We start from the raw sequence: 24,879 nt of genomic DNA, 5'->3' as shown, positions 1-24,879 counted from the left end.
GCAAGTTTCCCCCTGGTAAAAAAAAAAAAAAAAAAAAGGAAAGACTGCTTGACTCAGCTACAGAAAAACCAAAACTTCTAAATGGCAAAAGCCTGTAAACAAAGACAAGAGAAATGATAAAAAGGGAGAAACACTTGCAAAACCACAGAAAAGGAGCCAACCTCCCTACTGTGCATCACATATATATGGCAAGAAAAACAAATGGCAAGAAAAATGGGCAAAGGGTGGGAACAGAGGGCTCACAGGAAAGACAATATGAATGAACATAAACTTTGAGAAGATGCTCAAACTCACGTTGCAACAAAAAAGCAAACTAAACCACTGCCGAGACATCCTTTTTACCTCTCAGACGGGCAGAATTCCCCAGGTCGGCGGGATTGGGGGAAATGGACCCTCTGGGATGTGCTGCCAGAGCACAGCCTACCACAGCCAAGGAGGGCAGTCTGGCAAATCTACCAGGACTCTATGTTCACCTGCTTCGACTTGGCGAGGAATGTGTTCTATAGATATACTTGACCCTGAACAACCTAATGTACGGAGTCATGTACTGCTGCATTGTCTCAAGCACCGGAAGACTGAAAAGATCTCAGCGTCCACCAACAAGGGACCGGATGATGGATGGAATACCACGCAGCCCTGAGAAAGGACGGGAGCTCTTTATGTGTGACAGCGACTAGCCCACTGGGCACACGGTTAGGTGAGAAAAGCCACTGCCAAGCAGCAGGTGGGAAAAGTGGGGTTTGGGGGGCATACAGGCATTCCTCAATATCAGAATGCTTGCTATCCAACCTCAGGAGACAGACAGACTGGCCACTGCCAAGCAGCAGGTGGGAAAAGTGGGGTTTGGGGGGCATACAGGCATTCCTCAATACCAGAATGCTTGCTATCCAACCTCAGGAGACAGACAGACTGGACGCTTTTGTGAGATATGGTCTGAGAAGAAATGTCATCCTCACGTCCAGGTGAGGATCCTTAGGCTTGGACAGGTGAGTGTGACCTCAGAGTCCCAGGGTCCCAGTATAGCCTCTGCCCAATGAAGTCCAAGCCTGGTTCCTGCCAGCCCCAGCACAGAGTCACCTCCTCGCCCACAGCCTATGGTCAGCGGCCCCTTGCCCATGTGCATGACATGACTCTGCACTGGGTCAAGTTGATCCCACTTCCTGGGCTGCTTTTGGGGGTCAAGGGCCCAGCTGTCTCCTGAAGCTCTGGGTTCCATGTCACTGTAACCCACAGAGCTCTCAGGATGGGCTCACTTGGGACCCCCTGGCAGCTCAAGGAGGGCCAGGAGTTTCCAGGGCTCTGTGTACACCCTAATATACTCCAGCACTACCCAGCCCAGGCCACCTGACATGCTGCTTCCCCATGAGGTCCCCAGACTGTCCCCCACATGGACTTGGATGGAGGGAGCTCCTTACCTGTCGCTCAGGTTTGTGTGGCTCCATCAGCTTCACTACCTGTCCCTGCTGCACCAAGATGACCTGAGAGTCTCCAAGCCAGGCGACATGCAGGGTTGTTCCTGTGATGAGCACACACACACCAGTGGTGCCGCTCTGCAGCCGCTGCAGGGAGAGAGGGCTCATGTGGGTGAGGTGGGGCCAAGGGCCTGCCCTGTAGGTAATGCTGGTCCAGACTGACCAACTGTTGGAAAAGCACTCAGCAAGGAGACTGAAGTGCTGAGCCATGCAATGGCAGGAGGAATCTCATAAGGATTACATGGCGTGAAAGGACAGCATGTCCTGTAGGACCCCGTTCATGTCAAATTCTGGAAAATGCAAATTTGTCTGTAGTGTCAGAATGCAGATGAGTGGTTGTCTGGGGAAGGGCGGGAGAGGGGAAGAAAAACAAAGGGCAGGATGAAGATTTTGTGATGAACACGTCTGTTATTGTGGTGAGGTTTCACATGTGGATATATAAGCCAAAACTTGTCAAATTGTATACAGATACTCCTCTGTTTACTATGGTGTTACGTCCCAATAAACCAAATGTAAGCTGGAGATATTGTAAGTGGAAAATGCACTGAATACATCTAACCTACTGAACATCATAACATACATTAGCCTAGAGGTGGGCAAAATCATCCAACACAAAGCCTGTTTTATACTAAAGTGGCAAATATCTCTTTAAAGAAAATAATTAACTAAACTAAACACTCGCTTCAGAGAATCCTTTTCCTACTATGAGAGGCAGCCTTGAGCTCAGAGGCCTCTTTTGCTTCCTGGGGTGACAGTGGCCAGGAGGGGAGGCATGTCAGCTTTCTGCTTGGTTCCTCCTTACAGTTTTAGATACTGTATGGTTTTCTCTGTTGAGATGCCAAGTCTGGCTCTGCTGATTTCCATTTGGGTCTGGGCTCAGAGCGTGTGATGACAGCATACTTCTCCCCTGGTGTCTCCAAACTAAGGCAGGTCTTTTAAGCAATCTGAGCCTCAGTTTCCCAATGTCTAAAATGGGCACAAAACTAGTAGCCACATGTTGGGGCTGCCGGGAGGAACCAGTGGAACCCTGCGGGGAAGGTTCAGTGAGGACAGGTTCACAGAGGAGGGCCTTGTGCATTTGCATTCTTTCTACTTTCAGAAATAAATGCCTCATCCCTACCCGTGGCTGTAATCCCAAGGAAAGAATGTTCCCAGTGGACACAAGCAGCTTTCCAAGACCCTGCCCAGAAGAGCAAGGTGAGGTGGGGCAGTATATTAATCATGTTTTTCCTCTTCTGTATTTTATGATGCTTTGACATCTTGGGGCCTTGCGGATCGTGGAGAGACTGCCCCTTCTAGGGGAGCAAATCTCTAGAGGTAGCAAACGCCTGCCCTGCAAGGGTGCCTTTCATGTGCAAGCCAGCCATCCCAGGCCCGTGCCCCCAAACACCTCCTTCCTTGCCCAGTGTTTTCCCTGATCTGGATGGCCCTGGTGACCAAGTGCTGGACAGCTGGGGATGCCCCTGTAGCTCAGAGTCCACTGAGATTATTCAAATTGTCTGATCCGAAGCTTGCTGGGACTTGCCTGCCCTGCCTCGCCCATGCCTTACTGTGGAGGCCACAGACAAGCTCTGGCCACACTTCCCTCTCGCCATCTGCCTCCTGACCAACACTAGAGTACAGGGATCAAATCCTAGACCTTGGTGTTATCAGCACTGTGCTCTAACCAACTGAGCTAACTGGCCAGCCCTATTCCTGGGTACATTTTAAAGCATGTTGGCCTTCGCTGCACAGCCTGCAGGTCTGTGTTGCTGGGGGCCCAGCATGCTGGATCAGGGGCAAGTTTTGTGTTGCTTCCACTCAAATGAAAAACAATCTCCCCTTCCTGTAAGAATGAAATAACATGATTGCCAGCAATCTGTGTTTAGTGAGGACCTTCCGGCACCACCAACTGCTTTGGTTTCTTTCCCTCTGCAGGGGCCAGGACTCCTCGATGCTAATGGCTACTGGCCCCCCACACTGCACTTGAGGCCCAGCTGCTGGTTCTCACCTCTCGCTTGGCTTTCTGGAGAAACATCTCATCGGTGCGACGGAAGGCTTCTTTGAGGGCTCCGGCGGGGTCCGTGGGCAGCTCCGGCTGGCGGGCAGTGTTGGCGTGCATGTGGACAGCAGCATACCTTGCGGCATCCACCCCTCCATGACCGTCAAACACAGCAAAGTAGGCACGATCCACAGGGTCCTGGTGGGGAATGCAGTGGGAGTCACAGACTTGCTGGCCTGGTGCCTGACAGAGGCTGGGACTCCTGGCCAGCTGCTCTCATCTGGGAAGGAGAGAGTGGAGCCCAGGCACTGACTGGGGTAGGGTCAGCAGGAGTCAGCATGGCCTCCACCATCAGACAGGCCAACCTGGCTCAAGCACTGATGAGCTGGGAGATGTGGAAAAGGACAACTCTTAGGAGCCTCAGTGTCACCATCTGTAGGGAGTTACTGCGAGCGTAAGAAGAGGTACGATGCACCATCACCTCCTGGGGCTGCACATGGAGCAGGGCCCCATCATCATGAGTCTGGGGGGTCAACGTGGCACTGGGGCTTCCCTTTAGAACAGACTCACACTGTGGTCTTTCTTCTGTCCCTTGCTGGGAGGTGAGATGACTGGTGGCCTGGCCCAAAGGTGCCGGGACAATGAATTGGGCCTCTCAGATCCCCCTGGGAAGTGCTTTGACAGCCACCAGCACTTCAGCCTTTAGACAGCAGCTGCTAAATCTCTCTCCTGTCTGGGCTGTGGCTGGCAGTTCTTCTTGGCACCCGGGTGGTCCCCCACTCCTGCTCCACCCCTCCTCAGCTGTCCTGATGCGGGAAGCCGCCCTCCCTGGGCCCTGTGGGTGGAGCACTCACAGACAAGCCGAAGAGCTGGTTGAAAGCAGGAAGGGATACGTGCCGGTCCTCCATCTTGCGGCGAGTGTTCCGGATGGCGTGGATAGAAACCAGCCACTGCCGCTGTGGGACCCGAGCAGTCACTGGCACCTGCTTCTGCCACTGGCTGCACACTTCCCAGAGCTGGTTAAAGCAGCTCCGTGCCAGGCCTTGGGCATCCAACACTGGTGGGCAGTATGGAAGAATTGTTAGGCAAGTCCCAACCAAGCCTCCACTGGCCTTTCCTGTCCCCCTTTTGCGCTGTCCCTTGAAGCTCTCCAGATAGCCCCCACCACGATCCTGCTCAGCTCCCAGCTGCCAGTCACCTCCCAGGGCATTCTGAGCACACCAACCCAATCAGTGACGCATGAGAGCCAGTCCTCAGTATTTAGAAATGTCTGGCTTGGCAATACATCCCAAGAAGTCTCCCATCCCATGATGGAGCAACTCCATGCGTGGGAACCCTCCCTGAGGAAAAAAACGGAAATGAGAAAATAATTTAAGGACAAAGTACAGAATCATTTATAATTCCCTGTTAATTAGAAACAATATATGTCCAATGACAAAGGAATGGCAAGTAAATTGCGGTCTATTCTCTTGATGAAGAATTAAGCTGCTATTAAAAACGACTTTCACAACTAAAAACGCAACTACCATACGAGCCAGCAATTACACTCCTGGGCACTTTTCCCAGAAAAATGACTATGTTCACACAAGAACTTGGTGCACAAATGTTCACAGCAGCTTTATTTGTAATAGCCACAATTTGGAATCAGCCTAGATGTCCTTCCACATGTGAATGATTAAACAAACTGCAGACTATCCATACCTTGGAACACCATCTAGCAATAGAAAAGAACGAACTGATATATGAAATAACCTAGGTTAGTCTCCAGGGAATTATGCTGAGTGAAAACAGCCAATCCCCCAAAGTTACATATTGTATATTCCATGTATATGCATTCTTGAAATGACAAAATTATAGAAATGGAGCTTAGTAGTTGCCAGTGGTTACAGACCGGGGTGTGAGGGGGTGGGGGTGGTAGTGTTAGGGTGGCGATAAAAGGGTAACATGAAGGATCCTTGTGGTGATGAAACTGTTCTGTATTTTGACTATGCTAAGATTCTTACTGGGATATTTTATTATAATTTTGTAAGATGCTATCACTGGGGGAAACTGGGTGAAGTATACGTGCAATCTCTGCATTATTTCTTACAACTGCATGTGCAGCTATGATTATGTAAAAACAAAAAGTTTAATTAAAAACTGAAGGGTAGGGCTGGCCGGTTAGCTTACTTGGTTAGAGCATGGTGCTGGTAACACCAAAGTTGAGGGTTCAGATCCCCGTACTGGCCGGCTGTCAAAAAAACCCAGAAAGGGGCGGCCCGTGGCTCACTCGGGAGAGTGCGGTGCTGATAACACCAAGGCCACAGGTTCAGATCCCATACAGGGGTGGCCGGTTTGCTCACTGGGTGAGTGTGGTGCTGACAACACCAAGTCAAGGGTTAAGATCCCCTTACCGGTCATCTTAAAAAAACAAACAAACAAAAAAAAACCCCAAACAAACAAAACTAAAGAGTAAAACAAAATCTAAAATGCTCATGTCATAATAATATTAAGTGAAAAAGGAGGATAGAAAATTACATATACAGTTTAATCACAACTACAAGAGAAACCACTTGGACCTAGGGAAGAAAAGGCAGGAAGTGCACATAACTAAAACGTCAGCAGTGAGTGTCTGCAGGAGGTGGTTCTATGAACCCACGATGTATTCCTTAAGTACACTTTTTTAATACTCTCCCAATTTTCCATTGTAAGTGTTAGCCCCATGTGATGACTTTAAAATACGTCCATAAATTTTTTGATATTTCTCCTTTCTAGAGGCGAAGCTCAAGTCCCTCCCCATGAATGTGGGACTTAGTGAGCTGGCTGCTTCTAAAACTACGTTGTGATAAGAGACACTGCTGGTTCCACCTTGTGTTCGTTCTGTTCTCTTTCTCTCTCTCTCTCGTCACTCCATTTAGAGCAAAGCCAGCTGTCCTGCTATGAGGACGATCGAGCATCCCCATCGAGAGCCCACATGAGAAGGATCCGCGGCTCCTGCTGACAGCCATGTGACTGAGCCATCTTGGTTTTTTTTTTTTTTTTGTCTTTTTTCGTGACCGGCAACGGATCGCAACCCTCAGTGTCCCGCCCGTACCGGACCGGGACCGGCAGCGGGATCGCAACCCTCGGCGTTGCCCCTGCTCCTCGCTCAGCCAGTGAGCGGGAACCGGTCTGTATGTGGGATCCGAACCCTCGGCGGGAGCGCTGCCACGCTTCGCAAGCGGCGCACTATAGCAGTGCGCCACCGGGCCAGCCCCAGACTGAGCCATCTTGGAAATGGACCCTCCAGTGAGGCCAGCATCCATATGAGCACAACCTCATGAGAGACTCTGGGCCAGAACCACCCAGCTAAGCTGCTCCCAAATTCCAGACCCATGGAAACTGTGGGAGAATGTGTGTGTTTTTTTTTTTTAAAAAAAGATGACCGGTAAGGGGATCTCAACCCTTGACTTGGTGTTGTCAGCACCACGCTCAGCCAGTGAGCAAACCGGCCATCCCTATATAGGATCCGAACCCGCGGCCTTGGTGTTATCAGCACCGCACTCTACCGAGTGAGCCACAGGCCGGCCCGAATGTGTGTGGTTTTAAGCCACTAAATCTTGGGTCAATTTGTTATGTAGCAACAAATTATATACCCTATAACACTCATTTTAAAAGGGAAAAAGACCCAAATCCTACCTAAGCCTAGTTTCTAAAGAAAAGGTCAGCAAGGAACAGGTCCAAAGGAGACTTCCAGGGCCCCTCCTGGCACTCCTGGTAGTCCAGGTCCCTGTGGCAGGTGTAGGTGAGTCAGGACCTGGGGGGTGGTGGGGGCGGGGGGCTCAAGGTCAAAGAACTAAAAAGGGGGCAGAATTTGAGCATTGTAGGCCACACCCAAATGACATCAGGAATTGAGAGAAGAGCTCCAGCCCAAAGGTGGTGGCCATGGAAGAAAAGGAGAATGGGCCAAGGCGAGGGGAAGCCACCTAGGAAGAACCATGAGCCTGGGGGAATCCAGGCATCAAGGCAGGGGTGGGGTCTCTAGTGGTGGATGCAGCTGCCACACCCAGGGGCCCATTCAATTGTTTGGCAAGAACTGGGGGACTGGCAGGCCAGGCTGAAACTCTGTGGGTGCAGGCTTGAAGACTTCTGTGGAAGGGCCCAACTCTAGAAAGGTCGCTCCACGTGCATCCTGCCCAACGGATCCAGTGGGAGAACCTCATTCAGCCAGTCCTCATGGCACCGCCTCCCAGCCCTCCTCCTCCTCTCTCTTGTAGCCAGCTATGCTCAGAAAACCACTCCAAAAGACACAGGCTCCTCCTGACTCTCTGGAAGCTGCTGGCTTAGAGCACTTAGGCCTGAAGCACGCAGAGAGCCACCCAGGCCGCTTACTCTCGCCTCAGGTCCTGCTGCTGCTATTTACATCAGCATGTTTAGACTTGAGTTTCCGCTCAAGCAAAGGGCAAGTGCAGATGAGGACGATAAACCACCGCACTGACGCCTGGCCCACGCACTCCTGATGCCAAGGGCTGTAGCCCTGGAGCCCTTAGGAATTGCTCCTGGAGTTCTGTTCTGATGACGACCACCCGGACCACCCAGGAGGGGCTGGCTGGTAGCCACATAAAGGTTTCAGTCACATCCCTGCCCTGATGCAATTTTGCAAGAATGGCTTGGAGATGACACACTTTACTACGTTCCACTCCCATGACAGGGAGCACATGATTGAGGCCGCTAGCCCGGGCCACGGGACCGGCTCTCCAGGGACAGGGAGAGCAGAGGCAGGCTGTGATTTTCCCTGGCTGTGCCCCTCCCTCTTTCACAGGCCTGCAGGGGCCTCAGGTGCAGGGCTGGGCTGGTGCCACCGCGGCAGTTCTCCTTCCCACCAGTAGGTGTCGCTGTCTCCTGCCTGGCCGGGCAGAGAACGTAGAACAGGCTAGGCTAGACTCGGCTGGGCTGGGCTGGGCTGGGCTGGGCGGGGGAGGAGGTGGGGTGGGGCGGGAGTTGGGGAGTGCCCCCTTTGTGGAGCGGAGGAGCAGCAGCTGCCACCAGCCGGAAGCCTGCTAGCTTTGCAGAGAACAATGGCTGCTTGTCACTGTGGACAGCTGTCTCCCAGGCAGGAACATGAGGCCGGCCGTGCTCCGATGGAATGCAGGCAGGGAGCCAGGGAGAGGGCAGGGGACCCGAACAAGCGGGAGAACTGCCTGGCACATACTGAGGCTAGAGGCTTTGTGCTTTTTCTTCTCCCTTTCTCCCACCTTGCTCCTCAGGCAGGTGCTAAGGCTGAGTTTAAAGTAACACAGTCAAAAAGAAAATGGCAAAGGAAGGGAAAATCCACCGGGAGGCCCACTGCCCGGATGGCCTGTCCAGAGGTGAATCTCTGGCGGGAGGGGCGAACCAGTATCGAGCCTCGCCCCTCGTGTCACCCCCCTGCAGAATGTGACTTACTCCCTGAATCGTTTGTGGTCCAACACGAACCAAGACTTTGGTGAAATGCAATGAAAAGGAATTACTAGGAAAATTAAAGAAAGTCACGCTAAGAGCGAGCCCTGATTTTTTATGATTAGAATCTCTGTCAAAGGCTCCGTGGGCCTCTCCATGCTCTCTCCCCGTTTCTGGGTTCCTCTGGCTGTGCTGCGCCAACAGCTGCCCCAGAAGCAGGCTGCCAGACCAGCCTCCATTTGCTGAGTGTCTCCACCCAATGGTCGTGACTTGGGTCAGTCGAGGCAAGGGGCCCGAGCTCTGGCGTTTTCTACCATCTGACCACGATGCTGCTTCCGGAAACCCAGTGATGGGTCAGGCTGCTGACTCTGAGCTCACTTGAGGCCACATTAGCTGAGGGAGAATAGCAAGTGTGTTTGAATTTGGCTGTGAGTTAGCACCCTGGTTTTCTCATGTGTAAAATGGGATAAGCACTGTGTATTTCCTGGGTATTTCTGTAACTTAAGTGAGACAGGACACAGGAAGGTGCTTGGGACCCAGCAGACGCCCCATCTCGTTGGCTGACTCTGTGCTGACCACCACAATCTACCACGCTGACTGTGTGCTGCTGGGTCACACTTTCTCTGCATCTCGATCCTGCCACCCTGTCATGAGCAAGCACCCTGGAACCCACCTCTCTGCGTCCCCCATTAACATGCTCCCCACAATGTCACCCTCTGTCTGTCACCTGCTAAGCAGCCTGGGGCCACATGAGAGGAAGGAGAACTCACAGGTCACAGGGGCCTTCTCTTCGTCTTCGTCCTCCTCCTGCTCGGGCAACTTCCTGAATTCAGAAAGGTCTGCCTGTAGCAACTGGGAAACAGCCTCATGGGCAAGAGACGCAGCAAGTGATGGCAGAGCATTCCTAGGGATGAGGGATGAGAAGTGAAGCTGGGCCAGTTCCTGAGCAGGAGCTCATGTGCAGCATCCCCACCCTGACTGTCAGCCCCAACATTCTGGACAGACCTCGGCTCCCTGCTCCACTGTGGCAGGCCCTTTTAGAGGCAGCAAAGATGGGGTGGCTTGCACCCAGCTGTGGGGTCATGACAAGTAGCGTGACTCTCTCCCCAGGCAGTTAGATGGGACGGTCACACAACATGCAAAGGCAGACACGCGACACGTGCTGGGGCTGCTGGGGCGAATGTGTCACAGAGATGTACAAGCTGTGTCCTTGGCCTCAGTGGCCAGGCAAACTGCCTGATGTCCAAGCTGACGACGGCTCCTAGTCCATGTGCCCAGAAGGGGAAGAGGAGTCACCAATGCAGCTTGGGGCCCCTGGGGGGTGGGGAGTGTTATGGGTTGAACCGTGCCCCCCCCAATTCAAATGCTGAAGCCCTAACCCCCAGTACCTCAGAACGGGACCTTATTTGGGAATAAGATCACTGCAGATAGAATTAGTTAAGATGAAGTTATATTGGAATAGGGATGAGACCACAAGTCAAGGAAGGCCAAAGATTGCCTACAAAACACAGTAAAGAACTAGCCCTGCTGTGGGCCACTTTGATTTCAGACTTCTAGTCTCCAGAAATGTGAGACAAAGCATTTCTGTGGATTAAGCTGCCAGGTCTGTGGTGCTTTGGTACAGCCACTCCAAGAAATGATCCAGAGAGCGTGGAACCCATGGGCTGCATTTTGCAGGAGAGGAGTGGCTGTGTGCAGCCCCAAGGATCCCTGGGCTGAGGTGAGGGGAGCAGAGGGTGGGCTGAGCTCTGTGGCAAAAGGGAGCCACTGACATTGGCCTGTGTTGAAGAGGGACACAGCACGATCAGATCAGGCTGTTAGTCCTCTTTGACCCTGGTGTGGACAGTGATAGGTAAATGCCGGCAGGGAGTTAGTAACAACCGTCCAGAGTGGGGAGGCCAAGGCTCAAGCTGGGCAGAGCTGTGGATGGCAGGGGACGGAATACAGTGACATCATCAGGGGTGGCTGATCAGGGGCTGGGGTGGAAGGAGGAGCAGGGAAAGCGTCGAAGTTTCTGTTCTTAGCATCTGGGGGGATGGTGGCATAATTAATTCACCAAAGAGGTCTGGGGGGCTGCAGGAACATGGTCTGGGCAGGAGATGAAGCTGTGGGATACAGGGGCCTGCAGGAGCTCGCCCACCTGGGATCAGCTGGAGAAGTGGGAATGACCCCAAGGGTGGCTTCCCGGGGGTCACAGAGGAATAATACTCAGATGTGACACTTGGTCAACTGCTTTGACTGTCACAGAACAGGACTGAGGAGTTGAGTGGACATGAGTGGGTGGACAGGGAGATCACTACAGGCTGGAAGGAAATGTAGCCTCGAATCAGGGGTCTCTGGCAGGTGGGCAGTGAAGAGAGACAAGCGGCAGACAGAGGGAAGAGTCTTGGGAATGGAGAGACTGAAGCCATCTGTGGCTGAGGAGGAGGGCAATGGATGGGGCTGCCCGAAATTCTGTGACACATACACCTTTCCACGCCTGCCCCCACCCCTCCACAAGGGCTCCACACCCCGGGGACTGGCTCAAACACCACATCCGCAGGAAGCCCTCCCTAGCTCTCCCAAGCAGAAGGGGTCACTCCGCCTGGTGACCCTGCAGCCTCTAGGATGCATCCTGATCCCTGGAATCTGCTTCCCACCCAGTGGCAGCCCCTGGAAGCTGCACGACATGCATTCACCCTCTGTGCCTGTCTTTGAGGGAGGGAGGCACACTTGGAGGCAGCTGGCCGATTCTCTGCTGGGCTGACACTCCTGGCTTTAACCGGAGGGTGAGGACCTTCCAACAGCCTGAGCCGACAGGTCATGTCCCATGGGGGCTAGGCATCTGATTCCTAAGACTGATAGTCGTAGGAATCTACCAGGATGAATTCCTGACTTTCTAAAATGAGAGGGTGACTCAAGGGAGAAGAAAACAACCAGCCAAGACGTGAGAAATGAGTTCCTCTGCCGTTCAGGGGTTTCCTGCCATCCACTGGGTTTTCCTTTTCCACAGCAAGGGAGAAGTGACGCCTGTTTCCCTTGGATCCGGTGAGGTCAGGCTTCGGCTTCCTGCCCACCCCCACTGCTGCTGCTGGGGGCAGGGAAGCAGCTTCCGGCTGTGGGGGCCCAGACAATGCCTGGCCATGGCCACCAGCATTCCCTTCCTGGACACTGCTCCTGCCTCATCTAAGGGTCCCACCCATGGACACGCCCTAGAGGCCCTCAGTCCTGAGTCCCTGCACCATGAAAGTCAACCTGATTCTGGTGTCTGCATGGTGGGCTCCTCCCATGGTCACAAGATGCCTCAGGGAACGGGCTGAGGTGGGACGAAGCACAGGCATCTGAGAAACGCTGCTCCTGCCCACCACATAAATACTTGCAGTGTAAGGTGTGCACTGCTTGGGTAACCAAAAAATGTGACACAAAACCGCTACCAAAAGGGGAAGATAGGACATAAAATTAAGCCACCCTGAACTGGGTAATCTGATTTCTGGATGGTCTCAGAAAGGATGCCATTTAAATCTGAAAAAGAGCCCACAGATCAATATACTTGGAGCCCATTATACCCAAGAGCCCAAACTTGGGCTGTGGGGACGGTGAGCTGTGCGTGAGCATGTGTGCGCACACATGTGTGTGAGCACTTGTGGATGGTCGGACACGGTGTAACAACATTTGAGGTTCAGACCCCAAGTGATGACTATACCTATGGACATCCATGTCTACATATGAAAGAAAATGCTAAAAAAGAAGAGAAATAATTTAAAATAAATCCATTAAGATGGCTAGAATAAAGACCTTAAAATACTACACTTTATTATACATTTTAAGGTGTGTTAAGGTGGACTCATTGGGGGTCTAAGGAGCCCCTTGTGGACAGCTATGCCATCCCCTCCAGCCTCAGGCCCCAGGGGCGCTTCGGTCCCTCACCACTCTCCCTGCCATGTCCCCGCCCTCACTCATTACTAACCCCTAAAATCCACCTCAAACAAGTCCTGGGCCTCCCTCACTGTACCTAGAATCCACTTGCCCCTGAGGCCCTGTGCCCCTGCAGACTCCTGGGACTGACCCAATTTTGGCTCAGACCCCTCCCCAGGCAGGGCTCCTGCTGCTCCTGCCCTCCCCACATCTCATGAGGGCTCACTCCATTGCCCCTCCAGGCTCCAGCTGCTGTGGCTTGTTCCTCTTCTGCACCTGTGCCCCCACTCAGAGGACCAGTGAACCCTGGGCTTTGTCATCTCCTGGGATGGCATCTCCGCCTGATCCTCAGCTCAGGCTTTGTCTCCTCCTCACACTGGGGCAGAGGTGTGACAATCTTCCTGGGTCTGGCTTTCCTTCCTGCCACCCCTGATACCTCAGGCCAGTGACAGCCCCTTGTCATCTCCAGGGAAGGCCCAGTGGCTGCTGGAGTACACTGAGAACTCCCTGGACTCCCTTGCTCTCTGCTGAGTGCCACTGGGTCCCTCTCCTCTGGGAAGGCTGAACTCCAGGGCCCTTCCCTCGCCTTTCCCACACCTAGCACCCCTGACGTGGCCCGTTCTGTTCCACCCTGGGGTCAATTCACTTATGCCACCTGTCTCCAAAATATTTGCTCAAAACAAGCCAGCAATACCTTTTGCACATGCCACACTCCCATGGAACATGGTCACCAGGCATTTCCTGAACTCTGTGTGTCTGTGGGGAACACTGGGGTGGACGTGGCCCCAAACACATACGTGCCACATGGCTGACACACTTAGTGACATCTGATTCCATGCTGCAAGGGCAAGCGTGTGTCACTGACTCTGCTGGGGCCTTGGGGTCACGGTCCATGCAGGAACAAAGTGGATCTGTTGTAACAGGGCAAAGGAAGTATGTGCTTAAGGGATATTGAGATGGTAGCCGCCGAGGCTGAAGGCTCTGTTGGGGGATGGCCCAGGACATGTCCTGGCTTTAGGGGATTTGCAGAGGACCCATGGGTAATGCTGGTACCAGGGACCATGGGCACATCCCCTCAGGGAGGATGAGGTTCACAGGGATGCTGTGTGGCCTGCTGGTCCTATCACCTCCGTGAGCCACTCCTTGTGGCAGACAGAGCAGCCTGACTCCAAGAGCCTGCCGCTGCCTGAGCAGAGAGGGACAGAGAAGACATCTGTCCTTCATTGTCTTTCATGGGATAAATACTTCCAGAATGAATGAATAAATGAAGTGGGGGGAGGACCAGGAGGCCCAGGCCGAGGTCTTCTGAAGAAGGGACCTCTGAGGTCAGCCTAGGAGGCTGGCGTGCTGTCTGCCCACAGACACGTTACTCTGTCTTCCTCAAGATCAGCTAAGCTGGTCGTGCCAGCTCTCTGTGCCTCAGTATCCTCACCTGTGAAATGGGACAACACCAGCTAACTCTTGATCCTTGGCCAGGGGGAACACGTGGCCCTGCCCTAACTGCAAGGTGTTGTGTGTCTCTTAACTCACTGATGTCTGCCTCCTCCACGGGACAGAAATAGGACCTACTGCTTAGCACCCGTTATGTGTTAAATTATGTCTCCCACAAAGACAATGAAGTCCTAATCCCCAGTGGCTCAGAACATGACCTTATTTGTAATTAGAGCCTTTGTAAAAATAATCTGTTAGGTTAAGATGAGGTCATACTACAGTGGGGTGGCCCCTGATCAAATATGACTTGTGTCCTTACAAGAAGAGGAGAAGCGACACAGACAGAGAGAGAGGCCATGAAGACACGAGTGCACAGGGAGAGCGCCACGGGCCACGGAGGGTGCATTTGGAGAGAGGAAACTACAAGCTGAGGAACACTAAGAAGTTGATGCCAGATGCTAAGAGAAAGGCCTGCAGCAGGTTCTCCCCTATGAACTTCGAGAGAGTGAAGCCCTGCTGACACCTTGGTCTTGAACTTCTGGCCTCCAGAACTGTGAGGGAACAAAGTTCTGGTGCTTCAAGCTGCCCAGGCTGTGGCACTTTGTTACAGCAGCCACAGGAGGCAGGACAGTGTCATCACGGGGATGCAGGTTAGGTCTGTGGCAGACACACCGCACCCCCTGCTCCCCCTCCGAGTGTACACAGGCCTACCTGCTGCCAAGGAAGCCCATCACCAGCTCGGCCAGCTCGCCTTCCACCTCCTCCTGGCTGAGCACTGTCCCTGGGGCCTTCCAGGGCAAAGGGCTCTGTGGGCTCAGAGGGGCTGGGAAGTCATGGAGGAGCGCATCCAGGAAGCCTGGGGTCTCCTCGGTGCCACAGGCCATCTGGCTGCTCTTCTGTGGGGCTCCAGAGGCCATGCCCGGAGCATCCCGGGGGGCCTGCAGCTGGGCTGGGGTGAGATGTCTCCAGTCAGTCTTCACTCTGAGGAGAGACGTCAGAGTCAGAATGTCCTGGGGCGACAGGTGCCCTGCAGTGTGCAATGCAGGGGTCCTGCTCTCTCTCGTCCTGCAAGTGTCGTGCAGCAGGCACCACACCACACCCTGGGCCTCATGTAAGGGAGCAACAACTGCAGCTGATGTCCTCACGTGGGTGTGAGTGAGGACATGGGTGCCCAAAGATGAGGCCATGTGGACATCTCAAAGGAGAAGTGATGGAGAAGGAAGATATATTCCTGGGACAGGGTGGCTAGTACGGCCAGAGGTGGGCAGGAGAGGGAGGCGGGGGCCAGGCCATGGAGGCAGGAGACGCGGATGAACTGGACCGTGGGACCCTGGTGATGCCATCAGGTCTTTGAGCCTGGAAGTGGTGACCAGACAGGAGAAGGGCTACCTGCCTGGCCCACGGCGGTGGTTTTGGGGGTGCAGAGAGAAGGGTCCACATGCAGGAGGGGCCGGTCCAGGGCTATTCTGGAGACGGAGCAGAGGGGGATCAGGAAGGGCTCCCCAGAGGCTGCCAGGCCACCCGAGGGGTAAGCAGAAGAGAAGCGGAGGGTTAACCTGGGACACGTACGTGGTCAAGCCTGTTAAATCCTCTCTAACAGGAGGAGTGAGTTGTGAGCTTATAAGGGCTCATGCCTCCTAAGCCCTGGCTGGGAGGTGCTATGGACAGCACTGGCTCTTGCCTCCTGGGCTCTTCCTCCCACATCCTCAGGAAGGCGGAAGGCTGACTAGCTGCCAGGCCCTGTGCACTGCTCTTGACACCCCAGGAACAAACTAGGATGAGCCACCATTTTACATATGAGAACACTGAGGCTTGGGGAGGGAGAGCCCCTCACCTGAGGTCTCAGAATGGAAGGAGGGACTCCAGAGCCTGAGCTGGTGTGCCTGAGGGCCTCAGTTGTCCAGGACTCAGGCCTCTGGCCCCCTGCCTCCACCCTCAGGTGGCATCCAGCTCCTCTTCTCTCCTAGCTTAGATCCGCAGAGCAGTGGCCAGACTAATCCTCTCTGTGCTCACATCTGGCCTTTCTCCTTTCTCCCAGCCTGTGTGCCTCTTCCGGTTCCCTAGTCTGCCACCCCCGTCAGACACCTCTATGGCTAAGCCAGACACCTGAGGGCCCACCTGTACATGAGCCCCTCTCTCACAGCCCTCCAGACCCAAACAGCCCTGGAACATTAGAGCGTCTCTCTCGCTTTCGTCTTCCTTTAATCACCCTGAGAGATTTGACCCATTTGCAGTGCTGCAGCCCAGCCCTCTCCAGATGCTACTTCCTACCACACACACACCTGAGCACACCTGGGCACATCACCTACCTGCCAGCAGTGCTCAGCTCAACACAGGCCCTTCTCTCTCCTGTCCCTTTCTTCTTGGCCAGCGTCTGCTCCCTCCGAGCCCTCTACCACAGGTTTCATCTGAGACCCAGACTAGGAAGCTTTCTTTGGGAACAAGCCCACACATTTAACACCCAGGGAAATAAACAGGGTTCCGTTCTGGTGACAAATTGACGTGAGAGCCTGAGGAGCACCCCGAGTTCCAGGCAGGAGAATCTGGGAAGCAGTTTCATGGCCTATCCCTTCCCTGAAGCCTTCCAGGTTCTGATAGCTGAATGGAGAGGGCAGAACCACAGGGGAGAATCTTCCAGAATCATCAGTCTTAGAATATCCACAGACTGTGCCTCCAAACTTTGTCAAAAGGGCAGCTGTGGGCAGGGGTGTGAAGGTGAAAATAAGAAGAGATGATGGGAGCCAGTGGCCCACCGAACACTGCCAGGGAGGGGTTGTCCTTATCAAGAGTCACTAACTTAAGGCCGGCCCGTGGCTCACTCGGTAGAGTGCGGTGCTGATAACACCAAGGCCACGGGTTCGGATCCCATATAGGGATGGCCGGTTTGCTCACTGGCTGAGCGTGGTGCTGACAACACCAAGTCAAGGGTTGAGATCCCCTTACCGGTCATCTTTAAAAAAAAAAAAAAAAAAAGAGTCACTAACTTAGAACGAATCTTCCAGATGCATGAAGATAAAAAACACAAAAGGAGAAGTGGGGGAGGGTCCCAGCCAGCGCCAAGTTAAATGTCTGATCAGTGAAGGATTTGGAGCACAAAGGGCGAAGGGTGGTAAATTTAAAAAACACAAAACCTCTCTCTTCTTTCAAAGACCAGATAGAAAGTTAATTTATTTTAAGTAGATACGTAAAAATGATATAGAAATAAGGGCACTCCATACCGGCCAGCAACCAAAAACAAAGGCACTTGCTATCGAAGGTTATGGGGATAGACTTAAATTCATCACTATCTTTCAAATTTACTCAAGTAGAAGTAGAACGTAGCCTGGGTCACAACAGGCAAACAGGTAAAAAAAATACAGCATGTAAAACAAAGAAGAAATCAGCAGGAGAGCAAAAGGGACACTTACATTAGAACCACAAAGAGAAGACTCTGTGAAATGGAGAAATGAGAAGAGCTGGGGACCTGGGTGCGGGGTGACAGGGAGGGTCAACAGAGGAGAAGGGAGGGCCTGCCAGCAGAGCTGCAGAGCAGGACAATTAAGCTGATGAGAAAACAAGGAGGTGGCATGCATTTCCCAGCAAGCTGGGATGCCCTTGAGCAGAAAAAGAGGCCAAGTCCCCTCCTCTGCCTGTGAACCGCTCTGGCCTCCTGGTGCTTATGGGAGAAAAATGTGAACAATGCAGCACTGTCCCCAGTAACTGCCAGCGCCTGGAGCCTGGGGTCTGAGCCTGGGGTCTGGGAGACACTACCCCCTCCCATGCAATTTGAAGTGACCTAGACGCCATGAAATCTCAGCCATGTGAAATGTGCTCATGTAAATTTACGATTAGGATCAGAATGAAAGGACTGCCACTCACCCCCACAAATACAGACAGCCTCAGCTGGAGAAACCCCGGCCCACAGGGTAAAGCCCCACATTCAAGTACAGAATTTAAGACCCTTCACTTTTGATTCCACTTGTTTGACTTTTTGGAATGCAGGTGCCTCCTGCCTGCCTCAGGGTGCTGCGTCCAGTGCCTGAAGCCCCTCCCTGCAGTCTGCCTGTTTCCCTGAGGCTGGAGGCCCTACCTCTGTGCATTGCACCACTATAGACCCCTCCCCCCCACAGTGTGCCCCTGCTCATGGGGGGCTGTGGTTGGGTGCCTGGACACATGTCTGTCCTCCATGTCCTGTCCCCACCACCCCTAGCCCAGGGCCCAGCACGGGCCTCCACCATGCACACTTGGTGGGGTGTGGGGTCCAGGCAGCATTCTGCCTGCATCTGCAGAGTGGATGGGCTGGCTTCCTCTCAGGGCTTGCGCCAGCTGTCCGCTTTCACTACAAAGGCAGGGTGCACAGAGCCAACCTACTTGCTGGGGACTAACCAGGCTCATTTCTGCATCGCCCTGCACAGGCAACGGGTAAGGAGAGGAACCAGGACACAGCCTTTCCTTCCCTGGGGCTCAGCTGGGATAAAGGACAAGAATAACTACCTTTCTTGTCCTTCCTTTTATCAATAAACTCTGGAACCTAATGTACGCCATACAGATGTAAACAAAACGATCCCTGCCCTCAGGAGCCTACGACCTAGAGATAAAGGCATATATCGGGGCAGTGAGGGAAGGAGAAATTCCTAACCCAAAGGGGTAACAGTGGCATCCCTGAGAGTGCCTGGAGGGACAGGGGATTGTGCCATGGCTCTGAGTTCTTGTGGGATCACCTGGAGCAGACATAATCTCAGGAATAATGTGGCAGCTAGCTGGTAAGCAGGAAAAGGGGGTGTGGAGAGCAGGCTGGGCCTGGGGCAGGCTTATCCTGACTGGGGCAGAGGAGTGGAGGGCTCAGAGGGGGAGGGATGCATGCATGAGTCTGCGCAAGTCACCAAGGGCCTGGAGGGCTCAGAGGGGGAGGGACGCATGCATGAGTCTGCACAAGTCACCAAGGGCCTGGGGTGGGTATGAGTGGGACATTGGGTTCCCAATGCCAGTGCTGTATATCTTGACCAGTCTGGCCAAATGGAACCATTAGCTGGTTCCTCCTGGCTCCCAGAACTGCACCTCTCTGCACTTCTCATCAGCTGGCAGCCGCAGTGGTGGGATTAACGGTGTTGCCAGCTAACACTTGCCAGGGGCCTTGGGGTGCTGTCATTGCTCTGAGCACTCTTCCTGTGTCACTTCTTTTAACCTTCCCAAAACCTTTTGTTGTTATCCCACCTTTATAGGCACAGGCTGCAGCATAAAGGCTAAGGAACGTTCCCAGAATCCGTTGGTGGGGTTCGCGCTGGGGAACCTGGTCCCTAACAGCAACTGAAACCCCGGGAGGTCATTCTGAATCCTTTCTGTCCCTGGCCCACCCCTCATCAGTCACCGACCCCAGGAATTGGCTCTCTTGAGGCTCCTCCTTTCATTTCTGCACCCACGGCCCTAGTACAACCCCTCACCTCCTGGCCCTGAACTAATTCTGCAGTCCCCCTGCACTTCCATTGTGCTCCAAGATCTCTGATCCTTCAAGGCTCTGCTGAAATCTTCCCACCTTTGGGATCCAGGACACTGTCGTCCATGACTCTACAGCGCTTTTGCTCACACCTGCCTTGTAAAGATTTTCTTTCTTTTTAACTTGAAATATTTATTTTCCTTTGGTTTACCGGTTTTGACACAACTACATTTTTCTAGTTGGTACAGACACAATACTTGAGTCTTGCTTAACCTCAGAACTTGGGTAATGAAAAAAATAGCAATCCTTAGAAAAGGAAACAGCGTCATCATTGTTACAAAAGTATCATATTCATTGCTAAATTTTTTTTGTACCAACGGAGAATCTTTTTTCTTTAATCATAAATAACCACTGGCGGGCCGAGCCCGTGGTGCACTCGGGAGAGTGCGGTGCTGGGAGCGCAACAGCACTCCCGCCGCGGGTTCGGATCCTATATAGGGATGACAGATGCGCTGACAGCGCTCACTGGCTGAGTGCGGCGCGGCCAGTCTCAAAAAAGGACCAAAAATAAATAAATAAATAAATAAATAAATAACCACTGGGAATGGCTTGGTGTAAATCCTTCCAGATCTTTCTCTACATATACGTAACTTTGGTAAATATATATATATATAATATAAAATGTTATCACTTTAACCATTTTTTTTTTTTCTCATGACCGGTAAGGGGATTACAGCCCTTGGTGTGGTGTCGCCCGCACTGCGTTCAACCAGTGAGCACACCCGCCATTCCTACATAGGATCTGAACCTGCGGTGGGAGCGTTGCTGCGCTCCCAGAGCTGCACTCTCCTGAGTGCGCCACGGGCTCGGCCCCTCACTTTAACCATTTTTATATGTATAGTTCTGTGGCATTAAGCACTTTCACATTGTTGTGCAACCACTTTTCTTTTTATAGGCTTGACTTTCTTGACAGATTATTAGGCTTCCTGTGGTCAGGGAGCCTACTCTGGCCCTTTATGCACAGCAGGTGGTAAGTGGGATGGCAGAAAAGAGTGACCAGTGGGTGGGTGGGCTGAAGCCTGGCACCTACAAAGAGGAACTAGTACACTCCTCAGAGCACAGTGGGTAGCAGAGACAGGTCTTAAAGACAGGGTTGGCTTCAGGTGGTATCTCAAAGGAATTCTACAAATGAACTTGTGTGAAAGTCTACAGCTTTCAAAGTGGTATTTGTTTTGTTTACCTCTCACAACTATGCTGATAAGCACATACTGTTAGGCCCTGTTGTAGATAAAAAAATAGATTCCTGGAACGTGAGCACCGTCTAAGGTCACACAGGTGGGAAATGGCAAAGTGGGACTCAAACAGGGTCCTCTGATGCCTGGTGTCTTTGCCACTTCCACTTGCAGGAGGAAAAGAGGGAAATTTGAATAGGATGGATATGGGCATAAAGGCCAGAAATTAGCTGGAGATGGCATCAGAGTGACGGCTGACCTTATATTCTATCCGACACGGTGGGAGTACAGCTTGGCCTGCAGAACTTACCCCAGGGAATGTCCTGAGGACATGTGTCAGAGTCCTGCAGGGTGGAGGGCTGTGGAGGAGTCTGCCACTGTCTACTGGGCCCCACTGCGTGCTAGGCCGTATGCTAAAATCCCTACAGTCAGGTGTCATTTCTCCCTATTGCACAGAGTGGTTAAGAGGCATGCCTGAGGTTACACAGCTGCAGTGCTGGAGCCCAAGATCGTCGTGCCTGAGGCTCGGTCTCACACACCTCCAACTAAAGCAGTTGCAGCCTAAGTACTTGCTTTTACTTACCTTAAATTCATTTGGGGGGTCACGGGGTAGGGGCACTCGGGTAGAGATGTGGCACCTCGAAGGTGCAAGGGCTGGTGGGATAGAGGGCAGGGAAGAAGGCTGCTCCTGGGGGGTGGGATGGGGTGTGGAGGGGCCAAATCCCGGAAAATGGGGGCGCATCATCCCTCACCACCCCATTCTGTCTATGGCCATTAGTCCCCACGTGGCCCTCGGCTCGGCCACACCCCCGCTGGTCCAAAGGACCCCCAGTTCTGCGCCCTGGGCTCCGCAGCCACCCCATCACCCGCTCCGCCTCGCGTTCCTCGGGTACCCAGCTGCTTTCCCCTCTTTTCAGTCCCTCATTTCACCCCCGCACGCCTTGGGTCCCCCCTTCTGAGCCTTGTCTTGGCCGCCTTGCCTCCCCAGTCCCCCTATTCCGCCCCTCCGGTTCCTCAGTCCCATTTCACCCCTGTGCGCCGTGGGCTCCACCTGACCCTCACCCGAGCCCCGTCAGTATCCTAATCCCGCCCCTCGGGCTTCCTCACCCCAGGTCCCCACGGGCCTCACCTGCCGCTCCGCTGCTCCGCGCCCCACGAGCTGCTCCTGGCCGGCCCCGCCCACTTCCCGTCCCTGGCCGCCGCGGGTGTTGCGCAGGCGCAATCCGGCCTCCGGTCGGGCGGGGCCGGGCCTCTCCTGCCGCCTGGCGGCCTCACAGCTTGTGGCTGCCTCCGTTTCATTTTAGGTGGTCAGCGGTGCTCCACCTGGGTTCAGGAGTCATGCCAGTCACTAGCCACTTGCTTGTTTCTCAAGCGTTGGGTGGGTGGTTAGATGGGAGAAAGCAATCCCTACCTCACAGCGCCCAGAAATTAAGCAACTTGCGCTGCCAACAGCTGGGAAGTGCCAGAGCAGCGATGCAAACCCAGGCTGCGCAGGGCTGCCGATCCATAAGGTGCAGGAAGCACAAGGCCCGGGCCCAACATACTTTGGGGGGCTGTGTTAGTTTCCACAAACTTAAAACAACACAGACTTATTATCTTACGGTTCTGGAGGTCAGAACCGCACAGTCTCAATGGGTTGAGATCCAGATGTCAGCAGGGTGCGTTCCTTTCTAGTGGACTCTAGGGGAGAATCCTTTCTCTTGTCTTTTCTGGCTTCTAAAGGCCACCCATATTTCTTGGCTTGTGGCCCCTTCCTCCCTCTTCAAAGCCAGACAGGGCCAGTCGAGCCCTTCTCATGATGCCATCTCTCTGGTTCCCTCATCTGATTCCCTCTGCTTTTTCTAAAGACCCTTGTGATGACATTGGGCCCACTCAGATAATCCACGATAATCTCCCTATTTTCATGTCAGTTGATTAGCAACCCTAATTCCATCTGCAACCTTAATTCCACTTTGCAATGTTCAGCACAACAGCACAGGTTCTGGGAATTAGGACATGGACATCTTCAGGGGGCCATTTTTCTGCCACCAGAGGCTCACAAAAATATTTTCTTTCAAAGCTAGAAGAAATAAATGAACTTTCAGGTCAAAGAAAATGTTTTAATATATAATATAAATACATTTGTCTTTATACCAATGTATTTGTAAGATATAATTAAAAACAATTTTTTTTAAATGGAGGATGGGCTCTCAAAAATCCTGCTGTGGCCCTGCCCACCTGACCGTCAGGTCCCCACACTGGCCCATGTCCTTCCCAGGAATTAGTGTCTCTGGGATGCTTCACTAAGAGGAGGGTTTCAGTGAAGCCAGGAATCTGGAGAATTAGCAACTGAGCAATCGAAAGGAAACCGTTTGGGGTGGGAGTGGGTCTGTGAGGCAGAGGGGTAGGGATGTCTGGGCAGAGAAAGCAGGGCAGGGGTATGTGTGTGTGGTTCTGGCTTATTCCACTCTCTTACCCCTTCCTAGATACCTATCAGTGTGCTGACCCTGAACAAGGCTTGAGCCTACTTCTTATAACCTGTAACCTTGGGCATATTCCTTAACTCCCCCGAGCTTCAGTTTCTTTACCAGAAAAATGGGGACAACAGCAGCCAAGCTATATCACAGGGTTGTTGCGAGACCCTGAGCCAGTGTTTCTCAAAGTGTGCCCGGGAGCACCTACATGAGAATGGCTGTGGGATGAAGTTTGAGAACCACAGAATAAGTGAGGTGGTACAAGTGACAGGCCCTCCCATACTGTAAAGTGCGGTGTCAGTGAAAGCTGATAACTGCAGGCCGTGTCAGCTAGAGCCACATCAAACTCTTGAACACTAATTCCATTTGAGGTTGGCAGATTAGAGATGATGGCAAAGCGAGCCACTAGGAACTTGTCCCTGTTGGGCTTTAGGCCAAGGACATACCCAAGATTACTTGTGCCCCGTGGCTCCTGTCAACGCCTTGCTGTCTGCATTCCATCACGCCTCAGCTCCAGCTTTCACCCTTGTGAAAGGAATCTCTCCATGTCACCCACTCCACCCAGCCACCCAGAGTTGACGCTTCTCTGCTTCTCTCACAAGGCTGGGCCCCTGGTGAGGTAGGCAGAGAGCTGGGGCTCCCATAGCACTCAGCCCCATGTTTTCCTTCCACCTCTGCGTACTCTGACTGAACTCTCTCTGGCCCCCAAATATCCCGTTCTGGAAGCCTGCCCTGAGCCCTCTGCTTCCTCCCCATGGGGCCCTCATCCATCTGCAGGTGGCTACAAACACCTCCCTCTTCCCTCTGTCCCTTCATACCACCCACATTGCTGGACTCATCTGAGAGACAGGATTATATCGCTCTTGGGCTTTCATATCATCAGTAATGCCCATGACCTCAGGAAGGAATTGTAAACTCTTCGCCCCTGACTTTCCAGGCCACTTGCAAAGGGGTGCCCTGGCTTCCTGCTTACAGCAGTGCTACCTTCTAAAGGGGGCCCTCTGATCTCTGTGAGCTGCTGGCTTCCTCAGGTCTGCAAGGGCCTGACCTGTGGGGAGTGGAGGAAGAGTGAGTTTGCAGCTGCAGGTCGGTGGTGACTTCTGTCTAGCAGCCCTGGAAGGGGTTTTGCACTCAATTGAACACACACACATGGGGCAGCCAGTGTCAGTGTGTGCCGGCATCTCAAGGTGACAGACATGGAGTCTGTCTAGGCAATGGTCTTTGTCCCACTGATGCAGCTCGACGGACTACCAGCCCTGCCACTGTCAGCCATGTGCAGGTCTGGTCTGTGTGGGGACTGTCCATACCCCTTTCAGAGCAGGCCGGCCTGCAGCCACCAACCTCCACAGCCTCCAGGACAGTAGGTATGGTCCTGAGGAGAATGGCTGCTCCAAAGGCAGTTTTAGCCTAAAACAGGCCTCGTCCCTTCCTTGTCTGGTTGGATGCTACTGGATGGTACAACATGAAGGGGCCTGTAGTACATGATCCAGCTTCAAAAGCCAAGGGCCTTAAAGGAGAATCACACTTAAGGGAGCTGACAAGGAAAAGTACAAGAGCACTTTGTGATTAGCCCTGCTTGCGACTGAAATCTCAGTGCAAAATCCTG

General features: G+C 53.1%; 1 protein-coding gene across 1 annotated transcript in view; it reads right to left on the bottom strand.

The window, feature by feature from the left end:
• PPM1F (protein phosphatase, Mg2+/Mn2+ dependent, 1F) overlaps positions 1-15,149 on the bottom strand; it is a 21,857-nt gene extending 6,708 nt beyond the window's left edge. The window contains exons 1-5 of the mRNA XM_008574798.1: positions 14,887-15,149; positions 9,621-9,754; positions 4,308-4,510; positions 3,463-3,651; positions 1,416-1,559 (exon numbers count right to left, since the gene is read on the bottom strand). Coding sequence (XP_008573020.1) covers positions 1,416-1,559; positions 3,463-3,651; positions 4,308-4,510; positions 9,621-9,754; positions 14,887-15,092 — 876 coding nt within the window. The 5' untranslated portion in view covers positions 15,093-15,149. The remainder of the gene's footprint in view (positions 1-1,415; positions 1,560-3,462; positions 3,652-4,307; positions 4,511-9,620; positions 9,755-14,886) is intronic.
• Positions 15,150-24,879: the final 9,730 nt, after the last annotated feature.

The sequence above is a fragment of the Galeopterus variegatus genome, unplaced genomic scaffold (genome assembly GCF_000696425.1).
Source record: "Galeopterus variegatus unplaced genomic scaffold, G_variegatus-3.0.2 Scaffold1109, whole genome shotgun sequence".
NCBI lineage: Eukaryota > Metazoa > Chordata > Mammalia > Dermoptera > Cynocephalidae > Galeopterus > Galeopterus variegatus.
Note: the sequence above shows the minus strand (reverse complement) of the source record. Positions and strands in the feature narration are given on the sequence as shown.